Source organism: Typopeltis vanoorti, chromosome 2 (genome assembly GCF_054136105.1).
Source record: "Typopeltis vanoorti isolate ZY-2024b chromosome 2, IOZ_Tvanoo_1.0, whole genome shotgun sequence".
Lineage (NCBI taxonomy): Eukaryota > Metazoa > Arthropoda > Arachnida > Uropygi > Thelyphonidae > Typopeltis > Typopeltis vanoorti.
Window position 1 is genome coordinate 122,318,640 of NC_143550.1, and position 17,509 is coordinate 122,336,148.

The following is a 17,509-nucleotide window of genomic DNA, read 5'->3' on the forward strand; positions in this document are numbered from 1 at the left end:
ACAGGTACATACTTGGTCCGCGCGGTTAGCCTAGTGGCTTTGCGCTTCGCAACCATATGCCTGAAGAAGGAGTGTCCTAGGTTCGATTCCCGTCGACGCGTGAGGAGTTTAAGGATCTTCCTCAGTCATAACCAAGTTAGCCGGTCTTGGGCGTGGGCTTTTTCCGTCAGTTTATCAGCGGTTTGTCATCCCCCAAGCAGGCAAACCGGCCCCGTGAGCGCACAGGATACAGCCATAGGATTTAGTACGGCAAGGAAGGCAACGGGAAACCACCATGCTCATAATCATCTCCCTAGTATGGTAGCATATAGCTTCCCCCCCCCCGGCCGTATGGCAGAAGGGAATAGATAGATAGTACATACTTTCGGATCCCATAATAAGTAACGTGGTATGCCATAACTAGAACAGAAATACGTATTACAAGTATGCTATAACCACATCATTGAGCTGTTCGGTCTGTTTCCTTCACTGAAGAACCGAAAAGAGAATTAAATACTCCAGATTCAGAAATATGCCGTTTCAATTCATGTGTGAAAGATGAAATACAATTACATTCGGATTCTCTTTATAGCAAGACATTGCAACAGTTAAGTACTACGCTTTGTTTATATGATTATGAGGTTTGAAGAATTACGAATACAGTGGTTAATTAGTATGACAAGTATATGTAAAGGACCATCGTCTTCTTCTTGCTTTAAGCTTCAACTTGTTGATGACACTGTTAAAGTGAGTAGGAATATAACGGCATTTCAAAGAAAACCTAAAAAATATTTACTAAAGTAAAGAGCCAAAAGGCTTCAGTTCTGCGATGCAAAAATTATAAAATTCAAGTGGATATTAGATCCAGCATTATTTCAAAGCCGAATGTAGAAACTACGAAAGTTTCGTAAAAATAAGTCGACCAGAGAGCTTACGGGAATACACCCGCCGGCATATATGAGTCTCCCTTGCGCGGATCACCTTAGAAAACATGAACGCCAAGACATACTGTATATTCGCTTTCTAATTTGGTCCATTTTTGATAAGGTTTCGCTGGCCTGACAGCTATTTCGAACTGGTTGGTTCTCTTCGGAGATCAGGTAGAAACCTGAATAGAGCACTTGATTTTTATAATTTTTGCATTGCCGAACTGAAGCCATTTGATTCTTTACTTCATTAAATGCTTTCACGCACCGACCGAGAGTTCGATTACGAAAAATACACCTTTCCGACGTTTCAAGTCCCTTAGCATTGAAAGAGGATTTTTTTTTCTCTCTTAAGGTTTCTGCCTGGTCTCTGAAGAGAACCAACCAGTTCGAAATAGCTGTCAGGCCAGCGAAACCTTATCAAAAATGGACCAAATTAGAAAGCGAATATATGTCTTGGCGTTCATGTTTTCTAAGGTGATCCGCGCAAGGGAGACTCATATATGCCGGCGGGTGTATTCCCGTAAGCTCTCTGGTCGACTTATTTTTACGAAACTTTCGTAGTTTCTACATTCGGCTTTGAAATAATGCTCGATCTATTATCCACTTGATTTTTATAACGTAAAAAATATTTCACTCGCCTCAGTAGCGTAGGGCCCTTCTTTGGCTATTATCACGTTTATCTTCCTTTTAGGCAAGCTGTCTACCAGCTTAATAATACGAGTCGGATATTTTGGACCATTCCTCGTTCAAACCTTACCTAACCAGTCCTCGTCAGATTGCCCAGTTGTATGTTTTTTGTACGCTTTAACTTTTTGATCAGACACGCCATCCGCCCAAAGTCTCATTTAATGTCTGCCCTTTTTTCCCCCAAGAACTTTACCTTCTTTTATTGTTTTTAGAAGTCTTATTCCATCCTTTCAATGTGTCCAAGGTATTTTAATTTTCTTTTGTCAATATCCTTAAGGAGCCTTAACGTTCTACTGATCATTTCTAGCACCCATCCATTTGTCTGCCTTTCAGTACATAATATCCTCAACAGCCTTCTGTAACACCACATCGCAAAAGCAGTTTCCTATCAGACTTCTTTAGGTTCCAAATCTCACAGCCATAAGTCGCTGGTGAAAAACAACTGCATCCAAAATCCTCAACTTTCTTTCCATGGAGACAGATTCATCTGTCCCGATTTTAGGCAAGTTTCTGAATATTGTTTTAGCCATTCCTAATCTTCCTCTGACGTCTTCTGAACAGGCAATTCTTCATACTAATAATGAATCCCATGTGCTTGAACTTTCTGAATTGTTCAATTCTTTCTCAATAAAGGTAAACTTGTTTCTCAGGAGCTTCTCTGTCTCTGTTTCCTTTGAGAACCATAATCTTTGTTTGCTAGGATTGAGCTGAAGTTCTCTGTTCCTACTGATTTCATTAACTTTTCAAGACTTTGTCCTAGTTCTTTCTTGTCATATAAAGGAGCACTGTATTATCGGCATGCCTCAGATTACTGATCAATCTGCCACCTATCCTAATTCCTGTCTTATGCTCATCCAATGCATGATGTCTTCAGAATAGATACTAAACTAGTGAGGAGAAAGTATCCTTGCCTAACTCCCTTTCTAACCTGAATCCAATCAGTTAATTCCACACCTGTTCTCACTACGACTTCTTGCTCCCTGAACAAGGTAGCTATCAGCCTGATAGTGTGTTGAGTGTTGAAGAAAACCTACTCTCTTCATTACTTTCCACAATTTCACATTCTGAATACAGTCAAAAGCTTTGAAGTAGTCTAAATTTTTTATACTTTTCTATGATCTGTCTAAGACAAAGGATCTGATCTCCGGTACACCTTAACTTTCCTAAACCTGCTTGTTCCTCAGGCATCTCTTCCTGAACTTTAGTTTTAATCCTATTTAGAATAGTTCTATAGTTCTTGCAATCCTTCACACCTCCCTTCTTATGGGATGAAAACCAATTTCTTCCAATCTCTAGGCCATTTCAATCTATGGAACACTCTTATTCCTCCATCCCCTGTGGCCTTAATTAACTCTGCTGGGATTCCATCTGCACCAGGGGCCTTATTGCTGTTAAGCTGCTTAACTGCTCTTTCAACCTCATGCCTAAGTGAGGAGGTTCCGATTTTCCTGGTGAGAAAGCTCCTCCGATCTCTTATCCTCTCAGCTGTACAGTTCCTCACAGTATTCTTGCCATCTGTTTTTGATTTCCAGTTTTCTACTAGTACCGCTCCATTCCTATCTTTGACTATATTCAATTTGAGCTTAAACTTGTGCTTTAGGTCACACGTATGCACATATTTGTGCATACATGGTAGCATAAGGTGTTCTCCAACTATTAACATGCCCATTCGATTAGAACTTTGAACTTTTGGGAAAAACACGGTTCATTTTAGTGTTTGTTTTTTCTTCTCAATTTATTTAAACTTTATTTTTAGCAATAGTTGTCATCGGAAGCAAAGTCAGACATACAGCGTGGGTGATTCAGCATATCTAAGTCGAACTTTTGTTCACTGAATTTTGAATAGAGAATAATGAATCTGGTCAGCTTTTATAAAACGTTTTATGAAACTCCTATGATGTATGCCTTCATTATACTTGCTTAGTCTACCGAATGCATAGCATCTCCACTCTCAGGAGACACTATACACTCGGTATAGCGTCAGAGATGTTTGGAATTGTCTTTAGTGGTAACCGATTTTCATTATCTGCGGGATTACCATCCTGCTTATTGCAGAGTTTGAAATAGTTCCACGTTTGTTCTCTAGAGGCAGGGTTCCAGGATTACTAAACTTCTAGACTACCTATTGTACTTAATACAGTACATATATAAAAACTTCCAGTGGGTGGAATTCACATAAAAAATTCTGTTACTTATGTCTTCGTAACTCTACTAAATCTGCCGTAACTTTTTAAAACTGCAACGACTGGCATCGCTCTGTAGTATTGCTCTACAATACTACAGAGCACCTCCTTGATATTATGGAGGAGTTCTCAAATACTACAACTCTAACGAAGACAAGATAAAATCTCTTAATTAGAGAATGAAGAAAAAGGAGGATCTAAAGGTGGTGTACAACATTCTATAAATGTTCGATTTTTGAGAGCTTTTCTATCAGATTAGAAGGATCATTAATGACAGTGTAAGTATGACATGGTGATTCCTCTGCAATTTAGCTAAACATTAAGAGAACTGGTAAAGATTCATGACATTTGTTTGCTCCTGGATTATGAAACTCCTAATCTACCACTATAGTAACGCACTGTATGTTTAAAAACCTTCCTCTAGTGGGTGGAATTCACAGACAATCTTCTGTTGAGTATTTATTCGTGACTATTAAATCTGCCGCTTTGGGAAAGTGATGTTGATAAGGGATATGCATTAAGTCAACAAGTCGGAATTTTAGTTCATTTGAATGCTATATTATTATTTACAAATATGCAAGGTCATTTCTCGCATGGAATAATTGTTTCACCTCACACATAGACCTTTTAAATACACTTCCTGAATTCAATCCTGTTTCAAAACGCATTAGTCAAACTTCTCTTAAGATTTTCTTATTTGCAATATCGATTGGATGATCTAAACACTTTATTGAGATTTCATAATGATCCCTCATCACAAAAATTAAATTCACTATCAAAAAACGAAAGGAGTAATACGCTACTTGATGTATAAATGGTCTCGGGGGAGGCAGCACATCACTTGATGTTAACATACTTCCTTCTCATGCAGGTCAATATCTTCGTGCTAGCTCGTTCCCCATCAGCGACAAAATTCGACATTATTATCACGCTAAAAATAGGGGCTGTTTGTATTTTAGGAAAAGATAAAGATAAAAAGGAGTTTGACTGCAACTAGTTCATTCTTAGCAGATACTCAAACAGAGCTATTTATAGGTGACCATATACCTGCTAGGCGCATCGCGGATTGAAGATACAAGAACTCTACTTCTTAACCATACTGAGGTGTGCTTTTAAAACGCGTACAACACAAAACGTGGACACGACTCTCTTGTAAATTCAGAAACTTCAAAGTATTTTAGATCTCATAAAGACAGCATTCCTTCAAGAAATAACTAAGCGCTTATAAAAGATATTATTTTGTGGCTTATAGTCTAATAGCTTATATAGGTTAGAACGAGGAAAGCTACTCCCCCCCCTATGGTCCATCAATAAGAATTAGAATAAAACTATTCGGACTTACTGTTCGATATTCTCATTGTGGATGAACAAGCGTTTCCTTTGATTTTCCTAAACGAAGCAATTTTATTACGAACGCATTTGAACAAATGAGTTTAATGAATTACATCAAATATTCATTAAATTCTTGGTTAACGCATTTAATGCGATGGCGTGTGATAATTCTTTGCAATCTCTGCAATTCATTTTCAAAATTTCGCACGCGATATATTTCTTCATTTCTTAAGAACAACGGATATCGCAAACTAATAGAAATTGCAGAAACCTCATTAAAGGTCTATTCAACTACTTCATCTTAATATTGATTCTAATTGAAAGAATGTTTCCCTTGTAGGCACATTAATAAAACAGATGCTGATGTGCGTATTGTGTGCAACAGAGAAATGTCGAACTTCTTTTCCATTTTGCAGGGGCTGTTTCAGTATCTTTCACAATCATCTTGTAGTGCAAGAATTTACTTTGAGAAAAGTGGGTCATTAATTAACATAGAAACTGAGGTTGGCAGGAAGCCAACTAATGGATTAATCCTATATTGAACTAAACAATGTACAACCTCTCTCTATCACATACACGTGAGTGAGCATGGCATTTCAAACATGAGTGTTGTATGGTAATTGTTAATCCAGACGTTCAATTGTTTGCTTAGAAAACGTTTTTTTTTTTCTTTTTTTGCAAAATATAAATTTAAGCCTTTGGAATACGATAAGAAGAAATTACAATAAGAAGACTAAGAAAAATGACACGAATTTTCAGTGTGTGTGTGGGTACACTGTAGCAATCCATTTTTCGATATTTTACTTTTCTTACGAGAGGCAAACTTCTTAAGTAAAATAAATGTACCGTCGATAATCCGTCAGTTTTGGCATTGACAACATTAAAGAAATCCATACAAATGGGTAGAAAGAATTGGATTCTCGCCAAACTGACTACTCACGCCACGCCAACTTATTGGTACTTTTACTCAGGCAATTTCATATAGGCATACCTGGCAAACGCTAATCTTGATTTATGTCTCTTGCTTTCCTTCCGTTATTCTTTGAGTTATTTTTTTATCTTATTTTTTTACTGGCACGTCCTTTGCAAGTTCTTATACACTCTTGAAATAAATGATAGTTTAATATAGGGCAAGCGTTTTCATGCTAAAAACAAGAGAATTTGGAGATAAAATAAACAAACAGTATCTGAAGACCCCTTTACAATAAGCCAAGAATTTTTGAAGAGTCAAGTTTTTAACTTACTGTATCATGTTAAGTGACCATCTTGAAAAACGTGAATTTAAAATTTTATGGAGAAAACAATAAAGAATTTACCAAAAGTTTCTTGGACTAATTCTGAAGAACTTCATATTATTTATGTCTTTCGGAAGAATTATGAACGAAGGTAAAATGAAAATCAACTTCAATAATTCAGCGAGGAGAAGGTCAGTAAACACTCACTGCATCCATCTTCAGATAAGTAAATATTTACGGAGGTGAGAAACGTTTTAAGATAAATTTCAGGCATTCCCTTCTCGCTGGTTATATTCTGCGTGTTTGTGAGTAATAAATAACAAGGGCCAGCAGGAAATATGCAAATATTATACGATATTCTCGTCCTCTGCGAGGAAGAACTCTTTAAAACTTTTAGATGAAGAATGGTTCTCTAAGACTTGAAAATTATTTAAAGCTCACAAAGATGTTGGAGTCCGTGGAGGTGGGCACGTACCGGAAGAAAAAGGAGCCAATTTATTTGCAACATTCCATTTCTTCTGATTTTTATTATCTTTTCCTTTCCAGCTATTTTATCTTCGGTGGTAAAACGATGTATTTTCATTTTTAGATATCTTTAGGAACCTTCAGTCATTTCTTTATCATGGCTCAGTCTTCTATGATATTTAAATTCAATGCGGGTTTTGTATTTTACCCTTTTGGATAAAAGCGACGGTTTCCATTGATCCCTTCTCCTCTTTGTAGATGGTTATGTATTGTGTAAGAGGTGGAAATGTTATGTATGACACACACACACACACACACACACACACACACACACACTAGAAGAGCAAAATCCTCTTCTGGGTTGCGTTCGCAGTGGCGGATTTTTACGGTGTGACAAGGAGATCTCCGAGGCGATCCTATTTCCATGGTGTAGCAGCAAACGTTATTGGTTTTCGTAGAGTGTTTTTTGCTGTCAGAACAAGGTTCGCTGGTATTTTCCGGAGATCACAAATATTTTCCTAAAACTATACTCTGGCACGTTTTATTAAAGTCAGGTGAATTGGAACAGTTTCTATCGTACGGTTAGCAAACAAATAGCCGAGTTGGGAGATTAAACATGTAATTGTATCCTGTAGGGAAATTTAAAATGTTGTTGGAAGGTCGCAAAGGACTCCTGTGAAGGTTTTTCATCCCAATGGTCGTTTGGTAATGAAGTTAAATGGGCGATAGTATTGCGTTTCTCAAGACCTTTGTGAATTGCTTCCTTCTCATCAGCAAAGTCGATTAATGAGGTTACTTTCTGTCGCTCTCTGGGTTTGTTTACAGGAAGCCTCATCGACTGTGTGCATACCTAATTAGGGTTTTTTGTCTTTTGTTTTTCCGGTAACAATATTTAATTTTCGTTCTGTGGCTTTCTTGCATCATCCCATTTTCTTTTTTTTTCTTGTGTGAATATAAAGTTTTTTTTTTCTCTTTGTTTACCACTAAAAGTTGACCTTACTTGGTATTGGGATGCTTCAGTAGCTTACTTTGAGAAAGACAGACAGCGAGAGAGAAAGAGAGAGAGATTGTCTTCCTGTTTTTTAACCGCCGTGCGATGAACTCGCTTTGATCTCCGTCACTGCACGTTCTTTCTAACCACTACACTCGGCTGCTTACATCCCAGGCTTCTTCATCACTCAGCGATAAGGAAACACATCGGTGCATGTTTCCTGTTTTTCCATTTCTTTCATGCGTTTGATGCTCAAATTCCTCCAAGCATCGAACATGTTTTTTTTTATTTCATTTTTAGAGGCTTCACGAAGATCGGCATGTCGGTAATTGAATTGATCGCTTGTCTTCGTCGATTTGAATAGTCTTTCCGCAGTGACTTCGAACTAAAGACTCTGTGCATTCATCTTACACCTGATTTTTTTTTTTTTATCTCCGCTTAGTTGGTTATACTTAAGTAGCACTTTATGCTATTCAAAGCGCTAAACAAGGTCAAATAATTCTGTGGACAATAAATCAAGTTGGACAATCGCCGACTGAAAGTACAAATTGTGATTTTCGGGGACACATTAATTAAACTATAACATGCACTTCTTTTCTGTCCATTGTCAAGCAACTCATTGGTTGTTTTTTTTTCTGTTTCACTTATCTATTGCCCAAACCATTAGGTTATCCACTGAATATTTATAAATCGCATTAGATCTCGAGAACAGTTAGGAGCTGAATCTGAAACGTAACTCAATTTATTCTTTTCTCATATGTTGAATATTTTAATTCTTATCGCAGGATTTCGATCCTTGTTTCTGTCTTGAAATACAAATTTCCTAAAATCTTCTGTTTATATTTACACTCTTGTACCGATCACGAAGGTGACATTGAGAAATTTAATGCGTGCCTGTGAACGCAGTCTAGAACACACACGCACGCTCGCATACATGTCCACTCTTTCTCTCGTGTTGTTCCAGCTGTTCTTCTTAGTACATACAAGAAATACAAGCAACCGGCGGCTGCACTATCTTACATTAGTGCGACCTTGACTTGTACGAATGTTGGCAAGCAAAACAAGTGATGATGGTGCTGTCGTGCTTGTTTGTTTCTCTAGATGAAATATAAGTCTTTTCCTTCTTCTTAATAGTTTCAAAAACAAACAAAATATCCACAGTTTCATTCATCATAGACAGAATGCAAGTAAATTGTTTGGGTATTTCCACATTTAGGATTTTGGGCGATAAAAAGTGTCTCCAGTTGAGATATTAAATATGACAATGTTGTTAAGAGACGAACTTCGCGTTGCTATAAACAGTTACTACACACTATTTCAAGGGATGTCATTTTATATGACGCTGCGTTATTAACGGTTCTGTTAAATTGTTCTCTCTGCACAATACTGTACTTGAGTTTCTTGTTCATGATGAGAAATTTTATTACTAATTACTAATGGTGTGAAGCACAATTTCAGCAACAAGAAAATGATGTTTCGTAACGATGAGGGCTGAAATCAAGTTAAAATAATCGATTTGTATCTTCTCTTTTCACTTTGCATTTAATTCAATTAAGTCAATGGGCATAATTGGGTAGGAAATGCAACTCATGTCGAGAGTCAACGTCCCCTTCGTGTATGTATTGGCTGCTTTCACAAAAAGGGCTTTGAACTCTGAGTATTACCCCTACAAAACGTATACTAGTGGTCGAAAGTGCCTACTAGACCCACTGATAGATGACCTTCATCGTCCTGGGAAATACTACCACCTGGTTTGTTGGAAGTCTGAAGGAGTCAATGCCATGTTTGGTCTCAAGACCAGGCGTTCCGGTTTCTGTCGCTGGGCTCTTTTGCGTGCAGTATGAGTACCGTCAAGGACGTACCAAACACACTTAAATACAAAAAATTTCATCAATTTCGAGGGTAATCAGTATACTCAGTAGTGTTGCAGACACGCCTGCCAGATAGTGTACAGAATAAAGTCTGTAAGTAACGAGTCAGGAGGCTTCCGTTCAACTAGTCCATAATCCCGCAGCCACATACTCTGCCAGGTCATGCCTAGAGCGAGTCCGAGTAAGTAGTAGGAGGCGCCGTCGAAAGGACAGTGCCTCCTAAAGAACGAGAGGACAGCCTTGGAAGCTGAGAATGAAGGCCGCTAAGAAGGGTGTAAGGGCTAGATTTTTCTCTCAGAGGGTGGTGCGTGATTGGAATGGATTGCCATTCGATGTTGTGAGTGCAAGCAGTGTGAATGAATTCAGGAATAAGTATCATAGGTGGTGTGTGTGTGTGTGTGTGTGTGTGTGTGTGTGTGTGTGTGTGTGTGTGTGTGTGTGTGTGTGTGTGTGTGTGTGTGTGTGTGTGTGTGTGTGTGTGTGTGTGTGTGGTATGTGGCCTCTCTCGATGAGACTCTGACTTCCTGGAGGTCCCTCTTAGTAATAATAATAATAATAATAATAATAATGAAACATTCTGACTTCATAGAGGCAAACAGCAGAAACCTTGCCTATTGTGCAAACAGAAGCCGTGCCATCTGGTCCTTTCTAAGGACATTGGACGCAACTTCTGAGCATCTTATGTTTTGTGTGGTTTTTCGGACAAAAGACATCAGAAATATACAAAACAACTTGTCCCTAAAGAGTGCTCTGGTCCTGATGGCATCTCTCCAATTGTATTCAACACATTTTTTTGTTCCAGAGCTGACGCTGTGCTGTATCTTCTCTACAATCTTTTATACTAGGCCTGCACGTATCCTAACGCGTGGAAGCAATCATATATCCATTCTATTCCAAATATGGGCGATTAGAAGTTGACCGGCAAACTACCGACTAATCCACTCCAAAATAATGGAGAAACTCAAGTCAACTTTTCGGCTACGTAAAGGTTCACCGCTTAAGCAGCGACCAACAGTCAAGGATTCCGCTAGTCAAGGTTCGCGGCTGATTCCTTAGCCTATGTCATTAACTATGGAAAGATATTTTAATCGCGCGTGGCATCGAGACCTGCAACGCAAATTGTCATCCTTTGGTCTACCAGCCGCCTTCTGCCAATGGGTGTTTCTCTGGGCGTTCAAGGCGTGTAATGATGTAAGGTTTCGTCTCTCTTGGAGCTTCGCCCCCAATGTAGATGTGCCTCATTGGGCTCTGGTCTAACAACAATCTCTTTTGCCTATGAAGTGTTTTAAACGGTTCTGAAAATAGTACTGGAAGGCAAGCCGTACCACCTGTCGATCTTCCAACATTCTAGTAATCTAAGATCCTGATACAAGTATCAATCGCCTTCCCTATTTATATGTTTATATTAAACATGGTATATTTTATTTATTTGATCTAATTTCTCAAGAACATCACGTGGTTCCGGAAGTTCGTTATGAGCAAACGATCCAAACATAGCATGTTGAAACATTCCACGAAGCTGGACATTGTCTTTTTTTTTTTGCTACATTATTTCGTATTATTTGAGTTGCACGTTAGCAGTTAGAATTGAAGGACGTACAGGAAGGTGATGTAATGTTAAATCTGGTGTCAGACAAGGATGTACATTATCCCCTCTGTTATTCATTATCTATATGGATCACATTATGAAGGGAAGTGGTATTAAACCTGATATCAAAATTGGAGATGTTAATCTCAGCTCTTTGCTTCATGCGGATGATGTTATACTTCTAAATAAATCCACTACAAGTCTGCAAGATTCCCTGACTAAAGTGAATAACTGTTGTAATAGATATGGTATGAAGGTCAGTATTAAAAAGACAAAGACAATGAAAATAGACAGAATCATTGAAAATGTCAACTGTGCTGTGAATGGAGAAACTGTGGAACAAGTAAAACATTTCAGCTACTTAGGCACGATTTTTAGTGAAGATGGTAAATTAAATATAGAAATAGACAACAGAATCAGCAAAGCTGGTATGGTGGGAAGTCAACTGAATAAATTCATATGGAATAAGAGAGAAATTAAGCCAAAACACTAAATTAGCTGTATACAAGACAGTATTCAAGTCAATTTTAACTTATGGATCTGAGAGCTGGATCAGAAGTAAAACACTTGGCCAAAGACTAGAGACTGCAGATATGAGATTCCTGATAAAAATCAGGGGCATGAACAGATAGCATCAATGCCAATAACTGGACATTGTCAGCATCCAGGAATGCGTCAGCAGGGCTAATCTTAGGTGGTACGGTCACTTAAGCAGAAGGGGAGAGGAAAGATTAGCAAAACAAGTGTTCTCTGCCAGGTTGGCAGGAAAAAGATCCAGAGGAAGACCAAGATATAGGTGGATTGATACATTACAAAGTGCCTTAGACGATAGAAATATAAGATCTGATAATGTTGGAGTCTTGACAGGTGAGAGAATGATTTGGAAGAAAATTGTTGATGGGAAGTTAGTAATGATGCAATTGCTCATGTAGTACTATTATAGCCTGTACACCCCTTGAGGGTATATATAAGGAATTTGATGATGATGATGATGACGATGATGACAAAATATGCTTTTCATATTGCTTTATCATGAAACTTTTCAAAAGAAGGTCAGTTCATAGTCTCCAATAAAACATGTATCACATAATTTGAGCGTAAATGTCGCATGAAAAGCATGGGCGCTTGTAGAATCACATTTGTTTGATTCTCCGAGCACATTTTTTGATTCTACGAAAGGTGATAAACCTACAATATATAAGTACCATTGGTGGGCTAAGGATTTTTTGTACTTTTATACATTTATGTATTTTTGTATTTTAATTTACTTTTACATAATCCGGAAACCCTGTTCCATTACCAAACGTGAGATTAGCCACTTCAGACCTCCAAACATCCATGCAAACCGCGGAATTCGAACCCCCTGCTTGTTATGCCGACTAGGCCTTAAAAGAACATTGAAGTTTTAGTAGAAAGGGGGATGGTAAATCCCTTTATGTTTTTATAGCTGGGTACGAAACTCGGATCGAAATCCATAGAGTTTCATGCCGAAAAAACTATCGCCGAGCCCAAGTGTAAATGATCACTTGGGTAGTACAACACTAGGGAAACCCCATGCAAAGGTGGAGCAAGATCCGTCACTAACTTTAATATTCTCTCATAATGTAAAACCCAGCTCCTAATAGATGTATATATTGTTTTTATTGTTTTTACATTATGAGAAGAGGTCACTACCCAGACCGGTTTCAACCTTTTTTGAGGTCTCATCAGTGAGTAGGTAGACCTGGAAGATAACAAGGTTTAAGTGAAAAAGAACTTACATACCTCTGCTATCGAATTGCCGAAGTGGTGTACTCCTATATTTATTGTTAATTACTAATTTAATAAGCCGAAAGGCTATTTTACCGGCGAATATGTTAATAGAAAGGGGGATGGTAAATCCCTTTATGTTTTTAGAGCCGGGTACGAAACTCGGATCGAAATCCATCGAAATCCATAGAGTTTCATGCCAAAAAAAACTATCGGCGAGCCCAAGTGTAAATGATCACTTGGGTAGTACATCAACCAGTGGTGTTGTACTACCCAAGTTTTAAGTTTAATGTAAGCAAATTGTGAAAAAATATTATCCTGGGGATATAATGAAATCAAATTACTTGTGTAATAAAGAAAAATATATTTTATTAATATGAAATTACATCTTTCGACAATCCGTAAAAGTGTCTTTGTACCAAAACGTTAAAATATTTAAAAGAATAACTGCAACCCATGAAATCTTCTACAGAATAAAAGAAAAGCAAAGTGTCAAAAATACTTTGTTAACTGGGTGAGCACAAGCACCGATTCTGTGTACTTTAAATGGTCTTGGGAGGCTCGGTTCTCTTCTGCTGAATTTAAACTTACCTCCATACTCGATCCCCAAGTCAGTGTGCTATTTAAACGCATTCAAATTAGAATAAGCTAAGTCTGAAAGATCGGATTCCAAGAAAAAACAAGGAAGGAAGACGAAAAGAAAAAAAAATTGTTGTTTTCGCAAAAGACAATATACTTTGTCATTAAGTCCTACGTTTCTAAAAATATCAGAAGACAGAGAAATTTAAACATGACATGCTTTCGTCGACCATGCTCGCTACCAACAAGAAAACAGCTTGCGTGGCAAGCACTCCCAATTTGTGACATGTTTCTAAGGAAGTACTCAGCGATTTCTTTCTCGAAATATCTTTTAACGCAACTAATAAAACTGTCTCTGGCCTCACTTCTTTCAAACCCATTCTAAATGAGAATTGAGTGAAATTCGGGGTTCAAAGACAGCCAATGAAAATTGTTCCGTAAAAATGAAAAACCAAATTGCCATGGAACTGCATCGTGATAGGAACTTGTCGCCTAGGATATTTAGAACGACGCGATTATTACAGTCTACAAAAATGTTTAGTATTGCACCAGAAGATACATCCTAAAACTAACAACTTTCCACTTCACATAAGGTCAAGTGCATTGCGTGCATTTGTAAAATCCAAAATTGGGAGATTTAAAAAAAAAAGTAAAAAAGTGACTGTAAATAAGAAATTGATGAACTACTGGTGAAATATTCCATGCTATCGAAAATTTCCCAACAGAATACTTCAGTTCGGAATTCAAGCATTCAAATACTTCGTCAATTCTGAATGGATCTCCCATGCCACTAATAGACATTCTTATTCTACAAGATGCTTTTTCTTTCCTCTCAAGTCTGGGGGAGGACACAGCACTACGGTAACTGTTACTGGACATTAAGATTTGTGGTAACAGATTCGTCAACTCACCGGATTTCATCTCATTCATGAAATCCGGTGAGTTGACCTACGTGGACTACAGATCGAGAACATTCCATCTTCATGGACGATATCCTGACCTTACTCTTCTAAACAGCATTTGTGCTGTTCTTGATTTCCCACTGGTAGGACTTTTTGGCTTTAAAATATTTGATATCAAAGACCTGAAGCGGCTTGAAAATATTTCACGGTTCATCTTTTGAGCAGGGTTTTCGAACTAGAGAATGATAAAAAAAATATTTAACCCTCCGATGGTACTAATGTACTATAAAGATACATACATAATGACTCCAGACAACCAGAATATCTTTATGTTTGTTTCATTTTTGTTTACCTTTTTTCTCATCTATGATACTGTTTACATTTTCTTTATTCCATCACTTTGCTTTCTTACATTATTCTCTGTATTCTCTCAAGGTACATGCCTAGTTACTAGAAGTTTTGTTACACTTTTTTTAGGATTGCCTCTTTAGTTTCTTGAGTCCATAAGGAGGTTTTTCTTTACGCCAAACCATACACCATCTGCCTTTCTGGCTGGATCAATCAATGATTTTCTTCAGATTTTTCTTTGGTTCTTGTTTTCATATTCTTTCATTGTTTTTTCTCCAATTAAATTTGTTTATGTGAATATTTCATCTCTGAAAGCTGCTCGATTTTGATTCTTATCAAAACTTTCATATATATATATATATATATATATATATATATATATATATATCGTTTGGATAGAATCTTTTCATTTGTATTCTACTCAAAATTAAACGGTGATCATTTCCTATTCATATCACGTGTATACCCTTTTAACATCAACCTGTGTGAAGATATAGTTATCAACAAGAACGTAGTCGATAAGATTTATCTCGATGTAATTTTATGAACATATTTATGTACGAAAATGGTGTTAATAATAACCAATTCATGCTGCGAGTTTTGCTGGTTTCTGCAATGTTTACGAAGACATTTTGTAAGTGTCCTTATCCAATGATTTACAATTCTCCTCTTTCTCCTCATCTGATAGCCCTTTTATTTTTGGATCAACACACAAATGTCTCATCGTCCAATTTCTCATTTTTAATTTCCCACATATCGCTACTTGCAACTGTCTTTCAATAAGTTTATCTTCGTGTTTTGTGTTGAATGCGATATAATTATCAAATTCTATATATGTGTACAGTCTGCGTGATAAGCTTATGAAGTGACCGTATATTTCTGGAAATGTTTTCTGAACACAGGCACTTTCCCGAGCAGTACATAAATCCAATCTAGATCTTCAGGTGTTCTGATACTTTTTTTGAAACAGTATATGCTAAGTTTTATATTGGGAAAATTTCTTTGAAATATCACAAAGTAAACAAGGATGATTCTGAACAAATTTTGATTACACGTCCTTGATCGAATATAGGATTTTGATGAGTGGAGAGAAAGTCTAATGGAGACAGTAAAATCAAGAAACATGCATTGATTCGACCAAGTCAGAGTGAAAGGTATAACTCTTTGAAATGAAGAGTGCGTCCTACTCACAGTAAACCACAAAATATCATCGGAAGTGCACTGGTGAAACGCTAAAAGCATTCTAAGATCAGATTTTTTTCTCTCTTTTCATTCTTACTATAATGCAAGTTTTATAGAATCGAAAAAGCGAAGTATGGTACCGAGACTGCAGATGTACGGTTAGTTGAAACCTATTGATGTTCGCTGACAAGCGATCTCACTTGAAAGAATATAACGGAAAGGCTTATGTCAGAACTGTAATTTTTCGAAGGGAAAAAAGAATTTGAACCTACTGACAAAATTGATTTTGCGAGATATTCGTTGAACAGTTTTAAACGCACCCCACCTTTGTTTGTTCATCTTTGGATATTTACGCTAAAAAATCAAGCAAAAGAAGTGTTCCTATTTAAAGCAAGTTTTGTGGAGGTTATCAATCATTCGATGCAGTTACGTTTCTATGGTTACCAAGACATCACAACCAGTGCGGCTGAACTCCGTCTTCTTTCCAGATGCACTCTTGCACAAATAAAGATTACCCCCGAGATATTTCATCGCATTGTGAAACTTGGATTTGATTCTCAATCCTTGATCTTTAGGTGTGTGATCAACTACATTGTCTGGTGTGAGACCATTGCCATGCAAAAATAAATAAAATTACAATTTTATTATAATTTTAAATTAAAAAATAATATATATATATATAAGTTTGGTGTTCTCTGATATGACTATAGAAAATGCGGCTGCAACATCTGCAGAGAAAAATAAACACGTGACTTACTAGTATCTGTAAAGATCTTAAACACTAAAGAAACATAAAACCCATCACACGTTTCAGTATTCAACACAGCATCCAAACGCGTAACAAATAAACCAAGCTGAAAATATGTCATTTTAAAGTTTCGAAGTCAGAAAGAAATACATCGCATTTCCTATTTAAGTACCAAAGTGAAAAACAATGTCTGCACATACTTAAGGATTTACAGTTTTATCTGTTTCTAGGAACCAGAAAGATCGATCTGCCACGTGGTTCATTTTGTACTCTACAAAAGCATAGCGAAAATCCTCCGCCAATCTTTAAGAAGTGTTCCTATTTAAGCAAGTTTTGTGGAAGTTATCAATCATTCGATGCAGTTACGTTTCTATGGTTACCAAGACATCACAACCAGTGCGGCTGAACTCCGTCTTCTTTTCAGTTTTTTTTTTTTTTTTTTTTTTCTTTCTTGCACATTATTTGTGCGTACATCTGTCAGGGTGTTTCCAAGGTAACGTACCGTCACCGATCATGTTTGTCTGTAGCTCTGATTGTCCCAGCTGTTAGATACTGATCGCGGTAGCCGAAGTTGTTAGCGATAGGGATGTTGGGGACGGAACGGTCGATAGACGTGGAGGCTAGATAATCGGATCAAGCGCTGGAAGGTCATCGAGTAGTTCATTTTTGACAGCAGAAATGTTTGGTTTGCGGTCATCTGCAGCTAGTCCGTCTGTAATAATCACACAAACTGTGCTTCTT

At 37.3% G+C, this 17,509-nt stretch overlaps 1 protein-coding gene across 1 annotated transcript in view; it reads right to left on the reverse strand.

The window, feature by feature from the left end:
- The window catches only part of LOC150109398 (uncharacterized), a 28,122-nt gene extending 11,233 nt beyond the window's left edge, over nt 1-16,889 (reverse strand). The window contains exon 1 of the mRNA XM_090402306.1: nt 16,778-16,889. Coding sequence (XP_090258432.1) covers nt 16,778-16,889 — 112 coding nt within the window. The remainder of the gene's footprint in view (nt 1-16,777) is intronic.
- Between the last annotated feature and the right edge of the window lie 620 nt (nt 16,890-17,509).